Source organism: Mastigoproctus giganteus, chromosome 4 (genome assembly GCF_048544385.1).
Source record: "Mastigoproctus giganteus isolate SK-2022 chromosome 4, ASM4854438v1, whole genome shotgun sequence".
NCBI classification, from domain to species: domain Eukaryota; kingdom Metazoa; phylum Arthropoda; class Arachnida; order Uropygi; family Thelyphonidae; genus Mastigoproctus; species Mastigoproctus giganteus.
Window position 1 is genome coordinate 163671395 of NC_143578.1, and position 24782 is coordinate 163696176.

Here is a 24782-nt window from a genome sequence, read left to right on the forward strand (position 1 = left end):
CCCCGGGTGCCTTTTTTATGTTTATCCTCAACGATTTCTCCTCCACTTTCCTCTCAGTTATTAGAAAATCATCTACCTCACTGCCAATGTTTACTTCACCTACGACATTCCCCTTCCTGAATAACTCCTCATGTGTGAATGTAGATGCAAAATACTCGTTTAGATTGTTAGCCACCTGAGCTGGATCCTCAACTGTTGAACCATCAACATCCAGTGGACCAATCTGATTCATCCCTTTCCTTCTTGAGTTTAAATAGGTAAAGAACTCTTTTCTGTTTTTCTTTGCATCCTTTGCCAAGGATTTCTCATAATCTGCCTTTGCCTGCCTAATCTCCTTTGTGACTTGGTTACAGACCAACTTATATCTATCATAGGCTTCCACGTCACCCATTAATTTGTATGTATCCCATGCATTTTTCTTCTCTGCCATATGTCTCATTAGTTCATCTGACAACCATTTAGGCCTGAACCTTGAACAATATTTCTTGGTTGGTATGTAAAGCCTGGTAGCTTCCAAGATTAGTTCCTTGAATGCTTCCCATTTTGAATTTGCTGTTGGTAACATCATCAGTTGGTCCCACTGTATAGAATTTAAATACTGTCTCAGACCATCATAGTCGCCTTTACGAAAGCAAAAACCCTTCCCTTTACCTCTGATGGTAGTTACCTCCTTGAGTAAATCCCACTTCAGGACACTGTGATCACTGCCACCCAGTGGTTCATTTATCTGCAGATTCCTAATGCATGAAGAATCCCTACTGATAATCAGATCAAGAGTATTACTCCCTCTAGTTGCCTCCCGAACATGCTGGTGTAGAAAACAATCATCCAATAAATCCACAAAAGCCTTGCTAGTGTGTGAGTGACCAACCCACAAATTCCAGTCAATATCTGGGAAATTAAAATCCCCCATTATAAGACTCTCTGATTTACTGGCCCATTCTATTTCCCTGTACAGTATCTTATTATACTCATCAGAGTCATTAGGCCTATAGCACACTCCTACTCTCAATTTTGATTTACCTATGCTTATGTCACACCAAACTGACTCAACACTGCACTGTCCAGCGATGTCAACTGGCTTCACTTCCTTGGATTTTATGTGTTTTTTAACTAATAGCTAGTATGAATCAGAGCTGTAATACTCAATATGTTCTACGTTGATAATGATATTAGTAAATTAATAAGAGGAGTTTACCTCAATATAGTACGTGGAACACTTCCGTATGATACCCTCCAGAAATTAAAACGGAAAAAACGAAAAAATCGACAACTTACCGGTACATTAAAGTAAAATATAAATAATTAAAGTAAATTATAAATAATTAAATAATCAATTTAACACAATTCAAAACAATTAAAATTCAAATTAACGCAATTAAAAGAAGCTAACGAAAATATTCAAAACGATTTTCCTTCCTGAAGCTGACAATGCTTTTCGACCGACTGTCGTGATCACAGGAATGAAAATTATCGAATCAGGCTAAACCTGCAACTTAAATAGTGATTATGTGTCTTCGCGCATGCGCGTAAAGGTCCACGCATCGGAGATCAAATATGGCCGCCGAACATTAACAGAATTCTCGTGTAATTTAATTTCAACGGTTTCTGCAATTAATAGTCGCGTATAATTAAGTTGAACGTTAAGTATTTTGGCCTCGTTAAATAAAAAAGTATGTTTTTCGTTAATGGCATGAAAGGCTAATTCTGACGCTGCTGAACGAGAAGCACGAACAGAGGCTTCGTGTTGATTTACACGGATATTAAGAGAAAACCGCGTGGAACCCTTATCAGGGTTCCACGCGGATAAGGGTTCCGCTATTAGTTAAATAAGGGGAACCCTTATTTAACTAATAGCATAACCCCTCCTCCCTTCCTATCCTGTCTATCCTTTCTGTAGACGTACTCCCCAAATTCCAGTTCTGCATTCCTTATATCTGTGTGACACCACGTCTCTGATATCCCAACAATATCTGCCTTTGATGTTTTGAGTAATACCTCAAATTCATCAACTAAACTCCTAGCATTAGTGTACACGCAAGTATACATGCACCTGTTTCTATTCTTAGCTACCCTAACACAACCCATGTGTTTACTTGTACCGCAATGACTTCCAGCAGTCTCTGAAATATCCTGCATCTTGTTTTTCAGGCTTCTGCTCATTCCAATAGAAGCAGTGCAAGAATCTCTTTCACCTCTGCCAGTGGCTACTGTTAATCCATTAGTCTTTGTCTCCCCCCAAGCTAGCAGTTTTCCGACCCACCTAACACTGCCTCGATAGCATCAGCAAATATTCTTGCACCCTTTCTATTTAAGTGTATCCCATCCCTGTAGAAGCAATCTCTCCTGTTAACAAGTACAGTCCAGGCTGAAAAAAATTCTACCCCTTCAGCCTTGCACAATCTTTCCAGGGCCGAATTGATCGACAAGGCTCTCATCATATACTCCCTCCTATCGTGTCTGGGCAGAATTGCAGACACTTTCAAATTCAACCCTACTTCACGGCTTTTTTTCAACAGTGACCTGTACTTGTTAAGTAATTCCGCTGGTCTCCTACTCTTAATATCATTAGTGCCAACGTGTACAACTATATCACCTTTTGTGCCCTTAAAAGATGATATCTGCTCTACAACGTCATCAACCTTTGCCCCTGGCAGACATACCCTGGTCCTGTTCCACCTATCCTTTTTCAAAGCATGTTCCCCGTTTCCCTGACAATTGAGTCACCAACAACTACTAGTTCCTGTTGGACCAGCGCATTCTGCCTTGGGGGCTGCCTCTGTGTTGCAAGATGACCAAGTCCAAGCTCTGGTGTTGATGTGGGCAGCTGAGAGCTTGATGGGCCCCTCAATTTATTTCCTTCGAGGGCATCCACCCTGTCCTTCAAGGTCTCATATAGGCCCATAACAACGCCGAGTTGTCGCCTAATTTCCTTGCACTCCTTGCATCGTGCACACACAAAGACATCCCCCATGGCAGTATCATGTCCCGTACCCGATTGCTCCGCAAACATCAAGCAAACAGTGCATCTTAAAAGGCCGTGATTCAGGGGGCAACCGCCCCCCTCAGTTCTCCCCTGAGTCACAGCACTCCCATTAGCTTGAGCCTTTTGCTTTGCTGCTCTGGTCAGAGTCATGATTTCGATTTAAATGTCAATAAAATTACAATTTCAGAACAAAATTAAAACCTTAAACTTGTATCTTAACACAGTTATAACGCTATATTTATTTTTCGGTATCGAGTGTTATCTACGAGTTCCCTTTATATAACTTCCATATCAAGTATGTATTAATTATTTGTTACGTTTGTACTCTAAGTCGTTATATATATATAGTTAAAAGTACAATTTAATTGACAATGAAGTTTAACAAGATTAATAGATGTACTGATTAATTGACAATATTATATTATGCACTATACTATACAAAGCTAATGCTATCGAATTCCGGATATGCTGTATCGCGCTTCAGTAACGAGTGTTATCTACGAAATCCCTTTTTATAACTTCTGTATCAAGTTATGTATTAATTATTTATTTTTACTAATTATTTATGTTCCGTAACCTAAGTGGTTATATGTATAGTTAAAATTACAATTTAACTGCCAATGAAGTTCGACAAGATTAATAGATTTTACTGATTAATTTTCACGTAACAATGGCGGCCGTTTATGAACGGTAAACACGTGGATTTGATACCCTTTCCGATACTAAGTAATACCTACAAAATCTCTATCTAAGTTATTTTAACTTTAAGTACCGTAAATAGGAATATAAAGCTACTCTAGAAATAAGTTAATATGTCAATTTAAACTAATAAAGCAGAAAATAAATCAGAAAAAACTTCTCTATTCCAAGAGCGGCAGAAAGGCACGTCCGCACAGGAAACCCTCGACCTCAGACTTTGTTCTATTAGTTTGACAATTCATGGTGTATTCAGTAATAAGAAAAGGTGGGGGGGGCATGCTGTGTGAAGTAATAAAACTTTTGGATATGGCATACACCTGGTAAGAATATACCTAACTCCTTGACATAACATGGCCTCGACAATGCCTCCGCATACACACTACTCAGACTCCCTCCAGTCACTATCGATCAGAATAGGGGCAGTGAGATTATACACTAACTGGTCTGGAAGCCTCCTAGAGAGTTACTAATAGGTTTGGTCCAGTAGACTATCTAGCTGCCGGCCTGTGAACACCATTTTAGAGCTGCCTCTTTGAAATGTAAAGAAGATTGGATCTTGCCGTGATGTCCATTGTAACCTCAAAAGACATCAATCATACTGCATGATGGAGGGATGGGAGAGGGTTTGCTGGAGCTTTGCTTTGGAGACTAAACATGGGTTTCCCCCATTTCAAGCCTTCAATAAGCAAAGTGCTAGTATTGCACCGGTTGATGAGAGTCATCTAACACCTAGTATTGCCTGGTAACACAGAGGGGCGGCATTCCTCCATGTGGTGTGAGCACCACACCTCAACCCCTGCTTAGATTGATTATCCTTGCCATATTTTTTAATTTGTGTGCCAGAAAGGAAGCTGCATGCCTTCCTCTGAAAGTGGATGAATACTTGGTTTAAGTTTACTGCTATCTAGTGCTAAAAGGAAAGATAAATTTAAATAATTTCAGCTGATGTATGCCACTGAATTAAAAAACAAATTTTGAAGCATGTGTATATATATATTTGGTTAAATGTGTAACTAGACAGTAGAACATTACAACCTTTGAGAGGTCCATTTAAAGAAGAGATTAGAAGTAGTGAGAAAAGCCATGTAAGCAACTTCGTGGAATTACCAAATTGAAAAGTACAGCACATGATCACTAATGAATAGCACTAACTCATGTTCAGATCCAATTCATGATCTAAAAGTTTGAAAGAAGACATTTAATGAATTCAAGAAAAGAACTTCTGAATTGTGAACCTCTGGTAAAATAATCCAAACAGTTGTAGGCATATTATCCTCCCTCATGCCAAAAGTCTATTCATGTTCCTCTCTTCTGATTTGAATAAACCCATTTGATTGTTTGTTTTAAATGTTTTGCCAAAGTTTGAATCCAACATACCACACATCCACATACTCGTGCAATTATTCCCAGATGTGTTGTGCAAATTTATTATACCAACAGTTTTTAAACCTTCCACTTTCAATTTAGAAGTTACCATTGCAGACAAAACCAAAGGATGATCCTGACAGCATTTCTTTTGCCAAAGTGATGGAGAGTCTAAAACAAAAGAAGAACGTTTTTTCGTTTAGTGAAGAAAACTTATTTTCTGCATTTGACTACGCTCTGTAGTCATATGCAGAAATGTGATCACATAGTCACATTGCTACATGTGATCTAATCAGATGTGACTACATGATCAGATTTCATCAGTATGCATCATTTTTTAATTTGAAATTTTTGTAGACACATGTCCAATAATTCTTGATGTCATTAAATATAAAGAAATAGATGAGCAGTAGATGTTTCGCAGCATCGATTCTGTTTCTCTATCAAATTTATCAGATGTTGATATCAAAGAAGAAAGAATTGATTTCCAGCCAAGTGATTCTTGGTTGTAATGTACATAAGGGAGATTGAAATATAATAAATTATCCTCATGCTCACATTTTAACAATTCCTCATAGCAAGCTGAGTTTGAAAAGAAAACAAACTGATTTCAGATCTCTTTCTTGTGAAGCTTTGGAAATGCTCTTGACAGAAGGGTTATTGCTGTCTAGTCTGTTCTTTTAGAATATACTCTTCAGAATATTCTCTTAGTTTTTTGTTTTATTTTAAAAATGTAATATTCTTCAATTCTTCAAATTTACTTTGCCAACTGAAAACAGACGAGGTATTCTCAAGAAATAGATATGGCATCTGTTCATTGATACAAGCACTGCAGAAAATGAAGATATTATATTAATTGCAATTTTGAATATTAAATCTTTACCTTTTTTTTTTTTTTTTTTTTTTGCAGGGGAATTGTCCTAATATTGCCCTATTACTTTCACAATAAGGGGATGTATAACTGCCCATTTGGAAAGGGAATAATGATAACAGTGATATACTGACAATTTAGGGCTAGGTTGTTGGGCTCGTGTTTATGATAGGATTGCTGCTTACTTTTATTTCTTTTGAATTTTTTCCTAAATTTATGAGCATAGTTTGCCACTGTATAAATATATAGAAATTCATTTCAGGGGCAAGAAATTATAGAAAAAGCAGGAGGACTGCACAACTTTATGAGGTGGAAGAAGGCTCTTCTAACAGTAAGTTGGAAATAGTTTCATTGTTATTTATTCTCTTTCATTAATGCAAAACTTTTCACACACTATTAACTCTCTAGTAGCATGACAAAACAAAAAAAAAAAAAAAAGAATTGAAGAAAAGCATGTGTACAAAGCTTTTTTGAGATGAAAGACAAGAAATAGTTAAATTTCACTTTTCATAATTGTATTTTTATATATATATTTTTTTTTTGGCACTGTATTGGAAAATGAGAAGAAATATCTTTGGTAACAGCAGACTTGTTATCAAAGAACTTATTTCCTGACTACCTTGTTTCTGATTCTGAAGATCAAAGCTCTACAGATAATGAACATGGGTGTGGGCACAGCACCTTTGTACACAATGTACCATAACAAATTTTTTTTTTCTTTATGGCTGTTCTTAAAAATTAATGATGCAGATCAGAAGTGAACACCATGCTTATGGAAGACTAAAATTCATTGATATAATTCTAATTACTGTTTTAATTATTAAGTTTTTCTGTTTTTGGCATACAAAATGCACAAATCTTGCCTTGCTGGAGTGTTAGATATGATATAAAATAGAAGTTCACTAAATATGAATACAAAAGTGCTAAGGAAAGCTCTAGAAAAAATAACTTAGAATTAACAAGCAAGTTTTGATTAAATAATGATAGACTGAGGATCACGATAGAACACCCTCTAGAATAGTACATCTTGTATGTTTTATACTACCCGTTTTCAGATTCAGAAATTTTTTTTTTTTTTTAAATTTGTATTTAAATTCCTGTGGAAACTTGTCATGCATGCCAGAAAATCTGAATAATACCTAAAATATGTGAATAAGTTAGTATACAGGTAGCTCTCGACTTTACAAGTTAATTTGTTCCTACCCTGCGCTCATAAAGCAGGAATTTATTTCCCTTAGACATAATGTGAAAAACATGGGTTACGTTCTCCACAAAAAAAATTTGACCATAGTAATAGCCAAATTTCATCAACCATTGCAAAACAATATTTTATGTTTAAACAATGATTTATTTATACAAAGAAATAAAAACAGCCTTTAAAATCAAGCAAATTACAATAATAAAGAACTTATGTCATTCAAATGTTTATTCTTCATCGTCATCGACTGATGATGATGATTAAGAATAAACTTATGATCTCATATTTTGTTTCCAATATTATTCCTCTTTGCTGTTTCTTTTTATTAGCATCACTCTCCGTAGTATAGGATAAAATTGAAATAAGACAAGACAGCGAAAATGAAGAGCAACACAACCATTCTTTGTAACGCCAGCATAGTAACTGCTTTATATTATGTGAGTCGGTGAGATGCTCTCTTCTGCCTGAAGAAACAAACAAATGCACACACAGTTGTACTGTTTTGTTTAGCTACGCACATAGAAATACCATATTTATGAATGTTAAGCATTTATTTATTGCAATTATTAATTTTCATATTTTTGAATTTATTGTACTTGATAATCGAAAAAAAGAACTTGTAAACCCAGGAACTCGTAAAGCGGGAACTGCCTTTAATGAAAAACCTATACTATAGGTACAGAGTCCCAAAACTCGCAACCTTAAGATTCTGTTTATAGGGTTATCCAATTTTTGGGTAGTAAATTGCATATGGAAGAATCATAAAATATGGTACAGACTATAGAATAAGATAGTTTTGTTGCTCACCAAAAATTCCTTTCTTCTTGTATTTCTTTGTAAGTTATAACATAGGTAGAAAATTTCTGCATTGTAGATGAAGAACAATATGTACACCACCCTCCAAAAATTATCCACGCGCGCACACACACACACACACACACACACACACACACACACATCAGTTTCACATTGATGTCACTGCCATTCACTTCAGTAGCATTCATTAATATCATTCACTCTTTTGCTGCTATGACATGCTCCATCTTAGACATGCTTTCCACCAACAAATGATAAGACATAGTTGTATCCATGAACCGTTCTTGAACATTACCAGTAGTATGACATGGAGCATCATCCTGTTGAAGCAAACTTTCGCATCATAGGGAGCATGGAATTATCCAAAATGTTAAGACAGCATCGGCGCCCGTCACCACCAAATACGGAGGATGCGGAAAGGTCAGGGAATGAGCACCGCATATCCCGGAGCAATATGGCCTTAGTTGCTAATGCTCCTAAAAGCCAAAATAACAACAAACAAACAGCATCGGCATCTGTGGCTCCCTGCACGACCACCAAAGATCCTAGACCATACTATGAGAAAGAGTCCTACACCATAATCTCAGCTCTTTCAAACTTCATTGTTGGCACAGTTCACTCCAGCAGAAGACATTCTACAGGCATCTTCCATACCCATGCCTCCCTGTTTGATTGGGATAGATTGTAGTAAGATTTGTCACTGAATGGAAGCAGTTCCCGCTTCTCTATAGACCAGTTATGGTATTGCACCATGCAAGATAAGACTGCTGCCCGGGTTCAAGCCCGTGACCACCAAATACGGAGGATGCGGAAAGGTCAGGGAATGACCACCGCATATTCCCGGAGCAATATGGCCTTAGTTGCTAATGCTCCTAAAAACCAAACAACAACAACATAAGACTGCTGATTGCTGTTGATGTTTTGCTTGTGTACTGCTGCTCTCCCGCTTAAACCAAGGCTGCACAGCTCCATATGTCATGTGTTCATACAACCTCAACCCCAGTTGATGTCTTAAACTCCTTGTTGATGATTTTCAAGGATTCTGCTGGGATTATTGTATTACCATTTCAAGTATTCTTGATCTTCCTGTACAATGCTGGATAGTGCAGCACCATTATGCTTCCATATTGTGATATGGAAGCATATGGTCAACTTTGGGTGGTGTAAGCTATCAGCAAATGCACGAATTTACAGGCCAATAGTGTGACTTCCAACAAGAACACCCCTTTCAAGATCAGTTGACTTAGTTTTACGTGTTTTCCTTCTATTCAAAACATATCTGGATTATGCTCATTCAAGGTTGTGACAACAGAGTGCACTACAACAAAGCATAAAGTGTTTAGATGCATCTCATCCCCTTACTTCTACACAGTAAGCAAAACAGTTGTATCCAGCAATTGTTTTTAAATCAGCTCTCTTTTCAAAGCACAACTAGTAGTTTTCTTTTTACTATTTCTGCTGCTGTGATCATAGATTATAATGAACTTATTTTCATTGTCTCTGAATTACTGATAATTGAGCCTCACCCTTATAATTTGATTTACTTCAGTGGATTAATGTTATTATTTTATAGTTTCTATAAAATAATTATATAAAGGCTGGCCGTAATTAAATTTCATCAACTCTAGTGTATCAGTAGAGAAAACTAATAGGCTTAAGGCATTTCTGTTTGTTAGGCAAGCTGTGTTTGTCTGGCCTTGAGTGCAAAGTGATAGTGAACAATGGTTTTCTCTGTGTGACATTAGAGTGCTCTTTCAAAACAATATTTCAAGCTTGGAAGGCTTAAAGTAAGGTCCCAGAAAGAGAATCCACTAATTTTTTTTTTTTTTTTTTTTTTTTTTCTGTCTATATATCAGTTGGTCCTTGAGGTTGTCACAGACAGTCTCTCGGGTATCACAAGCTGTGCTTTCTACCTGTCAGTCTAAAACACTGATGTAACTTGTATTCAGGTGACACTTAAGTCAAGTGGACCGATTTCAGCAAAGTCTGCTTTCTGTGACAACCAGATCATCTCCTTGCAGCTTCACAATGGTGAAACTGTTGGTAATCCTGGGTATAATTTCCATGTGCAAGTCCTGAAATATGGCATCTATTGACATGTTCTTGGGTGTATTCTTGCTTTGTGTACGCCACATCCAAAAACATTGTTTCTACTGAATACATAATGAATAGTCAAACTAATAGAACAAAGTTATCTGCTAAAAGATCTAAACCTCCAAAACACTTTCTCTTTCATTTCACAAATATACATGGTCCCAGTTCCAATCATAGCCAACAGTGTTGCTGTTGACTGTATTTTTTTTTCCTTATTTTTTGTAGGTCTTTCTCTCTGGAACCCTGGAGTTCTAGAGAAACACCTTTTTCCCTGCCAAAAGAAATTTTTACTGCTCTTCAATTCAGTTTTCCAATCAACTACAATTCATCCTGCCTCCCTTGTGAGTAGAACAGTTGGTAGAACTAGAGCCCTCCCACACACCTGGTGGAAAAGACTTGAGTTCAAGTCTTACCAATGATGTGAGGAATTTTTGTGCATTTTTCTAAATATGGATGAGTTAAGTCAGTCTCAGGCCAGGGTAGCGTGGTTTTTTCCTTCCAAAAATTCAGATTTTTCAACCACAGAATACAGGCAATTTACAGACAGTATATACATGGAGGATTATGGCCTTGGTCGCTAATGCTCCTAAAACCCCCCTACAATAACAGCGGTGCCTTTCTTCAAAAGGGTGTTATTTGATAAGTTAAATATAGGCTTTGTTTTAAAATTTGAAAGCCAGCCAGATTTTTTTCTGCCACTTTCTCCACTCAGTTGACTTTCCACAATCAAGCACATATATGAATCAGATCACAAATAAAAGTTGATGATAAATTTGCAAATGAAATCAACAATATTGCAGATTGATGTAATTGTAAAAGTTTCTATTTTATTTTTTTAGTATTGTGGATAATAACAATGGCTGCATACAGAATTGAAGTGCTGGTGAGTTTGGAAATTTGTTCATGTCATATCAGTGGCACAATAGTGACTCCTGTATTTTGTGTGTCCTGTGGTGCTGGCCACACACTAGGACCAAAAATAAATAGCAACAAGGCTTACAGCCGACCGGGCTAGCCAGGTGGGTAAAGTGCTTGCCTGCCAACCCAAAGGTCGCAGGTTCAATTCCCGACTCGGGCTCGGATCAGAGTTAAATTCAAAAACTTTGGGAGGTGCATTATGGCCACAGAAGTCAATGTGCCAGCAACTAACAAAAAAAAAAAAAAAAAAAGCTTACAGACATTAAAATGAGAATTCTTCCACTTAGCTATTATCTGCACAGGATGTAAAATCAAATAACAACAGTTAACCAAACAGCATCCACCAAAATCTTGTAATCCAAACATTAAACACTAGAAAATTATAATCCAACTAACGCACATCAAACTGAAACAATGACATGTTTTTTGGGTTTTTTTTATGAAAATTCCAAACATGAGCGGTATTAGAACCTATAGTACTTAGTACCGTGCATGGGTTGGAGGTTGAGAAGACAAAAGAAGATATTTGTTGACATTAGACTTGAACTTCTATAGACTGTAATTTTCAGGACATACGTATGAAGGAAGGAAGGTTTTTCCAGAAAATGGCAGTTGAATGAATAAATGAGGAAGATGAAAAGTTGATTCTGTGAGTTGGAAGTTGGACAGTAAACGGATGTTGTCTGGTGGTGGCATATGTTCGGACTGTTTTCAGAGAGAGAGTGGGAATTATAGAAGCCTGTGGAAGTATCGGTAGAAAAGACATGCACAGAAACAGAATGTCTATGAGACAGAGTGAAGAGATTCTGTTAGAGATGAGTCATAAATTAACCTAATTGCCCTATTCGGAATGAAATCTAGAAGCCTGAGAGAGGTTTTGGGGACACCACCCCAGATGTGGAAACAATATTCCATGGTCGAGTGGATTTGCGATTTGTACAGAGTGAACAGCTTCAAGTTTTTTAGATGCAGAGGAAACAATATTTGTAATGTGCTTGTGCCAAGAGAGATTAGAAGTCAGGGTAATCCCCAAAAGAGATATATCATCTTGCCTATAAATTGGAGTGGCACCAAAGATAAGTATAGGAGTAGAAGAATCCTTTTTGTGAGATAAAAGACAGGACTGAGTTTTAGAAGGATTGAAATCAACTAAGCTGTCTTTGCCCCACTGGAGATCGGCATTTAAGGAATTGGTAGTTGATATTCGAAAAGTTGAAGCTGATTGAGCAGAACGAGGTTCCTCAAACTGGCAAGTGGAATGCAATGTGCTATCATCAGCAAAACTATGGATAGGATTTCCTGTCAATCGAAGAAGGTCATTAATATACAAGAGGGAAAGATGGGGGGAAGAACTGAACTTTAGGGCAAACCATAAGATGGAAACTTGTTTAGAAGACCTTTATGCCAAACACGATCGAAAGCCTTTGAGATGTCAAGAGCAACTGCTTGTGTTTCACCGAACTTTTCCATTGAATTTGTCCATAGATGAGTAACATAAGCCAGAATATCACCAGTGGATCGACACTGACAGAATCTGTACTGGCGATCGTTGATCAGACGGAAGGTTTCTAGATAGTTTGAGTTGGCGATTAATTGATTTCTCCATTACTTTAGAAAGAGTAGAAGTAATTGCAATGGGACAATAATTGAATGGGAGGGATTTGTCACCCTTTTTAGGAACTGGCTGGATATGAGCAAATTTCCAAGCAGAAAGAAAAACACCTTTGGAATAAGAAAGTGAAAAAAGGTGGCAAAGAACAGGAGTAAGTTCAGGAGCCGAGGTTTTGAGAACAATTGGAGAAATACCATCAGGACCTGGAGCTTTCTTAGCATCAAGATTGGTCAAAATCCTTTTGACAGAAGACCACAGGAGGCATTGAATGGAGCATGTTGGGAAGAGTGGGAGGTTTTTTACAAAGATTATTAATATATGAGTTGGCAGAAAAATGGGATGCTAGCAGGTTAGCTTTATCCTTGGCTGAAGTGACAACAGAACCATCTGGTTTGGACAGAGGTGGGAGCAGAGATAGGCAAAAGTTGCGGCCAATAGCTTTGGCAAGAGACCAGAATGCTCGGCTACCATTAGGGCAAGTAGCAAGTTTTCTACTCTTAGCCTATTCAAACTCTAGTTTGGACTGATTAATAACTGCTTTACAATTGTTGCGAGCTTTTGTGTAGGCAGAAAATGAAACTGAAGAATTAGAAACAAGCCAATTACGATATGCAACATTCTTCTCTTGGACAGCCTTAGCACATTTATTGGAAAACCAAGGTTTAGATAAAGGACGAGATTTTAAAGTGGAGTGTGGGATAAAGGATTCCATTCCTGCAAGAATAATTTCACTGACACTATCTGAGCAAACGTTAACATCAGAAGTTTTGAAACAGTAATCCGACCAAGGAAAAGAAGAAAAGAAGTCTCGCAGGTCATCCCATTTTGCATTCTTGTAATGCCAAACAACACGAGGGTGGGAATAGCCATGAGATAAAGGTTCCATTGGAGAAGAGACAATCGCCAAGTTGTGATCTGAAGTGCCTAAAGGACCTCTCACTTCGACCGTGTACTTAGAAGGGTTGTTTTGAGAAAAAGATCAAGCGTGTCGGCTGAATGGTTAGGATTGTCTTGTTTTCTTGTAGGTAAATGAACAATCTGTGCAAGGTCATTAGTAATTGCATAAGCCTCAGCATATCGACCAGCTGGGTCGGTGTGACTAGAAAACGGAAGCCGGCTGGAGTTGTGAACATTAAAATCACCAAGGAAAATTACCTCACTGTTAGGAAAGTTGGACTCAAGTTGCAAAGAGAGGAAGTCAAAGAGCTCCAAGTGATTAGTGGAGTTGGGAAAACGGTTAGAGACAATAGATGAATTTGACACAATGAGGTAGAGAGATTTTAAGCCAGAGGAGATTCCAAATTACCAAGTCTCTGACAGGGAATATTGGAATGGACATATGCACAAGTACCACCTTTGAGGCAAAAGGAATCATACAGCGAATAATTTGGGCAACTGAGATGAGCAGTGCTTGAATCAACCGATAACTGAGATTCTATCAGAAAATGTACATGGGGTATGGCAGTCTGTGAGTGGAAATGGACATCGTTGAGATTAGAACTGAGACCGCGTATATTTATGAAATGAACTAGGAAGTGTTTAGGAGGTTTAAATCTTTTCGCAGATAAGTTTACTCTATTAGTTTTGACAATTCGTGGTGTATTCAGCAGTAAGAAAAAGTGGTATGAAGCAATGAAATTTTTGGATATGGCGTACAAATGGTAAGAATATAACGAGATCCTTAACGTAACGTGGCCTCAACAGTGCCTCCCACATCACACTACTCGGACTCCCTCCAGTCACTATCTATGAGAGTAGAGGCAGCAAGATTATACACTAGCTGATCTGGACACCTCCTAGAGAGTTACTAGTAGGTTCGGTCCGGTGTGCTTCTAGCGGCCAGCCTGTGAACACCATTTTAGATCTGTATCCTCGAAATGTAAGGAAGTTTGGATCTCGCCATGCTGTTCGTCATAAACTCAAAGGACATCAATCATATTGCATGATGGAAAAGATGGAAGAGAGTTGTTTGGAACTTTTCTCTGGAGACTAAACTTGGGTTCCACCACTTCAAGCCTCCAATAAGCAAAGTCGTGGTATTGCACCAGTCAGAGTCATCTACCACTTACTATTTCCGGTAACACAGAGGGGTGGCATTCCTTCATTTTGTGTGGGTGCCACACCTTGACCCCTGCTTATGTTGGTTCACACCTAGGTGGTCAATCACAGTGTGCTTGCTCATGGGGGTTATATCCAGGATTACCAACAGTCCCAGCATCGTGAAGGTGCAAGCAGAGGATTTGGCTGTCACAGACCATCCAGGCTTCGTCGAAATTATTATTATTATCCATATGATGCAAGGAAGCCTGAGGCTTATGCTGCACCAGGAAAAAAAAAAAAAAGTTCCCGAGTAACCCTGAGACAGAGAGAGAGAGAGAGAGAGAGAGAGAGAGAGAGAGAGAGAGAGAGAGAGAGAGAGAGAGAGAGAGAGAGAGAGAGTCAAAAGTAGAAGGGAATCACCAAGAAAGAGAAGAATGATGATATCCAGCTCAGGACCCTGGGTGTGCCAAGCCCATACTCACCAGATGTGAGCCCCCGGGGTTAGATCTACTTGACTTGAGTGTCATCTGAATATCAGTTCCATCAGCATTTTAGACCAGGTAGCAAGCACAGCTTGTCTGGCATATCTGAAGACTGTCTGCGACAGCCTCAAGGACCATGCAAAGTATGAAATAGAAACCAAAAATAATGTTAGATATCTGTGGCTCTAAAAGTAATTTTTCCAACCTATGAAGTTCATTTTTACTAAAAATATGTTATGTTCTTAACAGATGCATAAGCTTTATTTTACAAACTGGCACATAGGTGTATGCAGAATGTCTGACATCCATTTGGGCATAAACCTTGAACAGTATTCCTTAGTTGGTATGAAAAGCCTAGTAGCTTCCAAGATTAATTCCTTGAATGCTCCCTATTTAGAATTTGTTGTTGGTAACATCATCAGTTGGTCCCACTGCATAGAATTTAAAAAATCTCTGAGACCACTGTAGTCATCTTTACGAAAGCAAGAACCTTTCACTTTACCCCTGATGGTAGTTACAAATTTAAGTAAATGCCACATCAGTAGACTGTGATCACTGATAACCAGATTGCTTTCTGTTGTTGCCTTCCTAACATGCTGCTATAAAAAAACAGTTATCCAAGAAATCCACAAAAGTCTTGCTAGTGCGTGAGTGACCAATCCACAAGTTCTTGTCAATATTTGGGAAATTAAAATCCCCCATTATAAGAAATTCTGATTTACTGGCCCACTCTATTTCTCTGTCTCATCAGAGTCATTTATTTTATAACACACCCCAACCCTCATTTTTGCTTTTCCTGTGCTTATTTCACACCAAACTGACTCAACATTGCACTGTCTACCAATGTCAGCTGGATGTACTTCCTTAGATTTTGTGTTTCTTAATTAACAGCATAATCTCTCCTCCTTTCCTATCCTGTCTGTCTTTTCTGTACTCATTGTACTCTCCAAATTCCAATTCTGCTTTCCTTATATCTGTGTGACAGCTCATCTCTGATACCCCAACAATATCCACCTTTGATGTCTTGACCAGCACTTCAAATTCATCAAATTTGTTTACTATACTCCTAGCATTGGTGTACATATAAGTATACATGTGCCTGTTCTTACTCTTATTTACCCTAACACAGCCCATGTATTAACTTGTTTCATGACGACTCCCAGCAGCCCTTGAAATCCCCAGTACCTTGCTTTCCAGGCTGCTGCTCATTCCAATAAAAGCAGTGCAAGAATCTCTTTCACCTCTGCCTGTGGCTACTGTCAATCTTTTAGTCTGTGAATCCTCCCCCCCACCCCAAGTTAGCAGTTTTCCGGCCCACCGTAACATTTCCTCGATGACATCAGCAAATATTCTTGCACCATTTCTATTTAAGTGTATCCCATTCTTGTAAAAGCAGTCTCTCCTGTTAAGAAACACAAATCATGCTGTGAAAAATTCTATCCCATGAGCTTTGCACAATCTCTCCAGGACCGAATTGATTGACAAGGCTCTCATTATATACTCCCTCATCATGTCTGGGCAGAATTATAGACACTTTCCCATTTAATCCTAACTCGCAACTTTTTTTTTCAACATTGATCTGTACTTGCTAAGTAAGTCTGCAGATCTCCTACTCTTAATGTCATTAGTGCCAATGTGTATATCAATATCACCCTTTGTGCCTTTAAAAGATGATATCTGCTCTACAAAGTCTTCAACTTTTGCCCCTGGCCGACTTACCCTTGTCCTATTCCACTTATCCTTTTTTGCACAATATATTTCCCATCTCCCTGACGATAGAGTCACCGACAATAACTAGCTCCTGTGGAACCAGCACATTCTTCCCTGACGATTGCTGCTGTGTTGACTGATGCACAAGAGTGAGCCCTAGCATTCAGTTGGGCAGCTGAGAGTTTGATGGGCCTCCCCATTTTAATTCCTTTGAGGGCATCTACCCAACTCTTCAAACTCATAGATGCCCACCAGAACACTGAGTTGGTGCCTAATTCCTTGACACTCTGCACCTAGCAAACACAAAGACATCCGCAAATGGTCCGCAAACATCTCATAAGTTGCACATTTTTTTTAGACTGTGATGCATTGGAGAATCGCCCCCTTTAATTCTCCCCTGAGCCACAGCACTCCCGCTACTTTATGCACATTGCTTTGCTGCTGTAGTCTGTGGCATGATTTCTGTTTAAATACAATTTAATTGACAATACTATACTAAGCTAACAGATTCCTTATACAGCACTACGTATTACACTATCTACTCTTACGTTGTACCTTACGCTATCAAGTTCGAGAGATACGTTACACTGTTCCATGTCAATATAATATACTATAACAATGGCGGCAAGTTTTGAATGGTACAAGATTCTACAGATACTAAGCAGTAACCTACAAAATCTCTAAATTCAAAATAAACTAAGTAGTGTGACTAGGACTATAAAACTACTCCTAGAAAATAAATTAATATGCCAGTTAAGTCAATAAGACAGTTAAAATTTTAACAAAAATTTATCCGTTTGCTGGAGCCATAAAATCTTCTCCTGATATATAAAGAGAGGATATTCACAGGATTCTGTTTTTGGGCCATTTTGTTGGAATTGTGTATTTATGTATTGGATAAACTTCTCAATAAGGACTGGTAATTCATTTTTAATTGCAAATGCTGATGATCTTTTGGTTGTCATTAATGGAGTGTCTCGACTACAAATAGAGAACTAGGCAAGTGAGGCGAGATTTTAGAATGGGCTAGTTTTCCTAAGTTGCACATTTCATTTAATAAATTAAGAGTAATGCTACTTAAAGGAAAATTGAACATCCATAGAAATCCTACCATTAAAGGTGGAACAGTTACCTGGGCAAGTGGTGCCCAGCAAGTATTGTAATAAGACAATGTTCTTACCCCGTGTCAGGTTTTTAAATGGGAAGGGGAAGACACTGTATAGGCATTTGTCTAGTGTGGGGCATAAGAGGCAAGATGCTGGACTTATATAAATGTTTGTTTATCCCATTTATAACATTTGTTGTGCATGGGGTTGAATAATTATTCTGAATAATTCAGAATAACAGATGAATAATTATTCAGTGAGCTTTGGAGTATGCCACAAAGGTAAAAAAATTCTATATAATTGCTTGGAATTTGTGCTTGTCCAAGTATGAATGTTGTTTATAGAAAGGATGACGTTAAACAAGATAGGCGGCTAAGTGGAACAGTTAGTCTGAAGACAGATGTGTGGCTATAAATTTTATAGCAAATGAAGTGAACATTAGCCATGGGGCTGTTTGCACCATAATGCACAAGTTCCAGCATGTGTCTAAAGTGATAGCCCAATGAATTCAGAGATTGCTGACACTTCTCAGAAGCTCCACAGGAAAGTGTGTTGGAGCTTTTTAGAGATGTTGATACATTTTTTGAATGAATTGTGACAATGGATGACTGCTGGTACACACTGTGACCCAAAAACAAAACAGAATAGCAAACAATGGAAACATTTGTCTTCACTGATCCCCAAAAAAGCCAAGGATGAATTGTCTACCATTTTGTCTTCTACCTATACATAGCACCTTGTGCTTGTCAATGTCAAACTTCAACTGCCATTTCTAAGCCCATCTGTTTAATCCTGTTGCAGTAGCAGATCATTATTACTGTTACTAACCACCCTGCCAACCTTTGTATCATCTGCAAACTTGTACATTAAGCCTGATGGGCCCAACACCAAATGCTGGGGAAGTCTACTAATAATATTAGTCCATGAAGAGCAGTGTTCATTGATTGCCACTCTGTATTCTCCCCCTCAACCATCCTTTTAACTATATCAGCAACTTGACTTTAATGCCACCAATTTGCACAGCAGTCTTATGTGTAACCGTCTTAAAAACTTTCCTGAAATCCAAGTATATGATATAATTATTTTTTGCATCTAGTTCCTTTGTGACTGCATTGTAGTATCTAATCAAATTGTCAGACAAGGTTTCCCCTTAACATGCCCATATTTTGACTGCATTTTAATTTTATTCCTGTTTAGTTGGTCCTGCATTACTTCTTTAACCAGACTCCATTATTTTCCCTGGAACAGAAGTTAAGCTAACATTTTGATACTCCTTTGTGAATTGAGGATAGATTCACACATCTCCAGTCCATAGAGACTTCCCTAAATCCAAAGATGTTCTCATATTTATGGCTAAGGGTTTGCTTAACCTCATTTGATGCCTCCCTAAATATAATTGGATAGATCTCATCCACCCCAATGTTTTTTTTATGTTAAGCTTCAACAATTTCTCATCCACTTTTCTCTCAGTTATCACAAAATCATTTTGCTCCCTACTGGATTTTGATGAACTTATGGAATTCCTCTCCCTAAAGAACTCATGTATAAATATAGATGCAAAATACCTATTCAGTTAGTCTGCAACCTGAGCAGGATCAACAACAGTGAGAAAAAAAAAAAAAAATCAACATCAAGTGGACCAACGTGATTCAACCCCTTCTTCTACTGTTAATATAAGTAAATATGTTTTTGATGCTTTCCTTTGTGAGAGACTTCTCATAATCTGCCTTAGCTTGCCTAACCTCCAATGTGAGTTGATTACAGATTAGTTTATATTTTTTACAGGCTTCTGTATCGTCTGATAATTTATATGCATCCCATTCATATTTCTTTTCTGGCTCAAGTCTTGTCAGTTCATATGACATCCATTTAGGTTTAAGCCTGGAATGCTATATTTTAGTTGGTATGAAAAGCCTAGTAGCTTCAACAATTACTACCCTGAAAGCTTCCCACTTAGAACTTGCTCTTGGTAATATCATCACACGGTCCCACTGTTCAGGTATAATTTATTTAAAGATATAACTTTGTATCATCTTTAAGTAAATCACATCAGCACACTGTGATCCCAGCCACCAGAGACTCTTTTACTAATTTTTTTGCTTTACTAATTTTATTCTAATTGCATGAAGATCAAGGGTATTGCTTCCTCTTGTTGCCTCTGTAACATGCTGGTGTAGAAAACAGTTAACCAATAAATCCACATTACCCTTGCTACAGTGTGAGTAACCAACCCACAAGTTCCAGTTAAAATCCTCCATTATAGGACATTTTGATTTATTGGCCCACTCTCTCTGTACAGTAAGTCCCCTACATACGTAAGAGATACGTTCCAAGACTTCTTGCGTAAATCGAGTTTTACGTAACTTGGGAATGACTAATAAAATATTGCCATTATATCCCTGATATGCCAAAATTACAAAAACCACATAATATCCTCTGAAGAATGAAGGAAAATAGTTATATATTTTTAATTAGTTCAAATTAAAAACTTTATTTGGGGATAGTGGTGAAGTAGCCTGCATGGTACATAAGAAAAGAAACCATAAATGGAAGAAAGAATGCATGTTATTGTACTGTAAAAACTGATATGTATTTCATAGTCTGGGTTATTATAGTTGACTTCATTGGTACCAATCCCTTCACCGCTTCTTGTATTCTGTCTTTGTCCTTTATTATTGTGTTCACTGTTGACACTGACAAATCTAAATTCCGCGCAATACTTCATACATCCTTGTTGTTTTAATTTTCTGATCCAACTCGATCGCTTTCCTTTTCTTGGTAGATTTACTACAACCACTGTCACTTATTCTCTTTGTGGGCACTATGATAACGGTCAAAATGAAATTTTCTGTAAAGAACTTCCCATGGTTAAGGCAGAAACACACTATTATCACCTCACGCAAGCTCACATTTCTGGAGGTCACTGCCATAAAACAGTAAAAATAGTGTGCAGTTCCTGGTTTATTTGGCTTTTCTGTTAGTGCAATTCATTATAAACGGGTATAAACTCGATCTTATTGCATTTGTGATAATACTGATAGCTGGAATTCTGCGGGTTTTTACATTATTATATTTTCAGAATCTTCTCTTCATTCATATTTTACAAGTTTACAAAGCTTCGTGCAGCTTCATAAACTTGTTCCTCCATATCTCAATTGTGTAATTTGTGCGTGCCGAGTTCGTTGTTATTGATTCCTTAATTTTTTTATTTTTTTTTTACTGTTTTTTAAATTTTACAGTCCTGAAAAAAAAAAAATTAATTGGGAAAAAAATTTACGTAACTTGGGTTTACGTGTCGGGGACTTACTGTATAGTTTTTTTTGTTGCACTCATCACAGTCGTGTAAAGCTCTCAACATGTAAAGGATCTTGAGAGCTTTATACAATGACTGGTTCACGTACTTGGTGTTTAGTCAACATATAAAGCTCTCGTATACACCCATTGTTCTAGGTGTATTATCCTTAGAGCATCACTGAGGAGTGCCACCATAGTCGAGTGGTCAAGTGCATGTGTATACCTGCTTTGAGTTACTGGGGTTCAAGTTCATGACTGCTAAATGTAGTTCTCTCTCTATCTTGTAAACTCCACTGACTGTGTGATCATGCCGGAGTTAAAACAGAAAATTTATTTATTTACTACAGAAACTTCCTGGGATTAAGGGAAGCTATCAAGTTGAAGAGATACATCATTGGCTAAGAGCCTGCTACCCAGGCTCTTAGCCAATGATGCTCCTGCTCACAAGGCTCCTCTCACAGTTTACTTTTTAATCAGTTGTGGCTTAGAAAATCTGCAGCATCTGCTTTATTCTCTTGACCTCTCTCTTTCAGACTTCTTCCTCTTCTCTAAAATGAAGAAACCATTATGGACTGCAAATTTCTGATACTGATGTAGAGGTAATTAATGAAGTAGAAGCTTGGTTTTCTGCTAACAGTGAGGAGTTCTGTTCAAGAGACTTGAAAGAACTTATCCACAAATGGGAAAAATGTTAACCCCAATGTATAGAGAAGGGTGAAATTGCCAGTCAAATTTGAAATCCCTAATTCAGATGTTCTGACCACCCTCCCTTGTACTATTGGCACCTCCCACTGATGAGGTGCCAGTAAGCACCTGAATTGCCATCTGGTAGTGGGACACCACTTATTAATAAGCAACACTTTTTCTTTGTAAGCACTACTTAGTAGTGCAGTATTTGGACAACTCAGGGTAGCCTTATAGTTTGTGGAATCTATGCCGAGGCCACTCCCATTGTTTAGTGCACATGTTTTAATCCATTTTTCTGATTACCTTTATACACTAAAATATTTCCTTTTTGTAGAGAACAAATTTCCTGTAATCAATGGGAGTGGCCTTTGACTTTTGGTAGTTAATGTGCAAGTTGTAGCCCTAAGACAGACACAGTAACACAGATATTCATAGGAAACTTTCCACAGCAACAAAAAAGTGAAACTTCAATCAATGTTATAGCTACCCAACTTTCCACTGTTCATCACATGGCATTTTTCTCCTGGCTGACATCCTAGTGCTGGCCAATCTATGCTTATCCATGCAGTTGTGAAGAATTAATTTTGCTGAGAGGATAATTTTAAAAAAATTGCAGAATTCCTACACAAAGTGTAAAAGCATATATAGTTCTTTAACATAAAGAAGGCATTAAATTTCTAAAGTTATTGATTAAGAACTTTTACATTGTAATTTCATAATTTGATAATTTACCGTAATTAAGATTTTGTATTTTGATATTAGGACAGTGGAGGATTCCAAATGGTATCTTTAGCAAAACTTTCTGAAGTAACAGAAGAAGGAGTAATATTTACATCACCTTATAACGAAAAAGAAATTTTCTTAACTCCTGAAAAGTCTATTGATATTCAGAACAGTATTGGAGCTGATATCATAATGCAGCTGGATGATGTTGTAAGCAGTACTGTATGTGGACCTAGAGTAGAGGATGCTACTTACAGGTTAGGACATTTCATTTTTTTTCTTTATATAGCTTACTTGTACAATATACTGTATAAACCAGAAAACCTTTTACAGCTTTTGCATGTGTAACACATTAGTGTTTCCCAAACTTGACTCAGCTGGAGATGGTTTTTTTTTTTTTTCCCGACTCAAAAATATAAATGCATATAAAAAATAATAAAAAAGTAATTAATTTTCACTGTAATAAAAATCATTTATTATACGATAATTTTTAAAAAGTGAACCAGTGTGGACAATGATGTTATTTAATATCACATAGCAATTTTATGACAGGAGCAAATGGAGGCGGCTTTATTCTTAACTCTGCATAGGGGTGGATATTCATTCTAATCCTATACTTTTTTTTTAAAGAAAACCAAAGATGAGAAACTAGTTTGACACTTACATGCATGTTACAACTTTCTGCATTCATGAATATTGCTCTGTAATAATAGGATCCTATGATTATTTGTTTGTTTTTCTGATAACTGGAACAGGTTGTGGACCTTACTTTGGAAAATGCTAGAATAGATTTAGTATTACTAAATCTATGTATATTAACAAATATGATATACTTAGTCATTGAAGGTAAGAATTTAAAAAAAAAAAAAAAAAGTTTAAAGTGAAAGTGTATAACAAACTTGAACCATAAAAAAAAATTATATCCTTACAGAACATAAAATTTATCATTTTTTAGAATATTTAGTTTGAGTTTAAAAATGAAAATTGATGCTTTACTTTCATTTCATTTGTTGGCCCATTATGGGGGTGTAGCTCAGTGTTCTGCAACTGGTGTGGCACCTCCGTAGCCAGGTGGGAAGGAGCAGCAGTGCATAGCACACGCTTCTTGATTAGACCGGGGTTCGAGCCCTTCACCACCAAATACGGAAGATGCGGAAAGGTCAGGGAATGACCACCGCATATCCCGGAGCAATATGGCCTTAGTTGCTAATGCTCCTAAAAACCAAATAACAAACAAACAAACAACAACACGCAACTGGTGTGCTGCGAACTTTTCTGAAGCCCTATACCTGTAAATAATACTATATGTACAGTGGATTCCGGTTATTTGGGCCACTGGTTAATCGGGACAGCTGTTTATTTGGGGAAAATCTTAAAAAACAGAACCCAATCAAGAAAATAGCCAGGATTTACTTCGCTTAATTGGGACAAAATGCCGTTTAATCGGAGCAGAAGACCGCAACACTGAAGATTACCCTACGATTGTCCCCAACTGTACCACGTAGTTCGGTCGAAATTCTGGAGGTCACAACCATAAAACAATAAAAACAATTAGCAGTCACCTGTTTATTGGGCTTTTGTGTTAGTGAAATCTAACATAAACTGATAGTAAACTCGATCTTATTGAATTTGCGATAATACCGACAGCTGGAATTCTGTGGGTTATTATGGTGAAATGTGTTTACACTTCTATGGAATCTTCAATCATATAAAAAAAAAATAATTTTCAGGCTCTTCTCTTCATTCCTATTTTTAAAGCTTCATAATTTGTTACTCCGTTCTCACTTGCGCGTATCGTGTTACTTGCAATTTGTGTGTGCCGTGTTCTTTGTTATTGATTGTTTATCTTTTTACTGTTTTAAATATTAACCCCCACCCACAAATGACATTGAACAGAAATGTCAACTAGTTTAGTTAGTATGTACATATTACAGTACGTATTAATTATTCCGATTATCACGTATATTCTTCCGAATTTCATGAATCATTTAATTTTTTAATTGGTAAGGTAATAAGGGGTAAATTTGTACTTAATATACTTTACTTTTATAGCCTATGGATAATATTCCTCCTATTTTCACTAATTAGAATCGCTGTTTAATAGAATTAAAATTCAATTCACAAACGTGATCACAATGACCGGCACTTACTACACATCGTATAGTGAACTGTACTTTACAA

The 24782-nt window shown here is 37.3% G+C and overlaps 1 protein-coding gene across 1 annotated transcript in view; it reads left to right on the forward strand.

Annotated features, from left to right (window-relative positions):
- The window catches only part of Tgt (tRNA-guanine transglycosylase), a 114278-nt gene that overhangs the window by 14801 nt on the left and 74695 nt on the right, over window positions 1–24782 (forward strand). The window contains exons 2-3 of the mRNA XM_090371860.1: window positions 6184–6252; window positions 22641–22858. Of these exons, the coding sequence (XP_090227986.1) occupies window positions 6184–6252; window positions 22641–22858 (287 nt within the window). The remainder of the gene's footprint in view (window positions 1–6183; window positions 6253–22640; window positions 22859–24782) is intronic.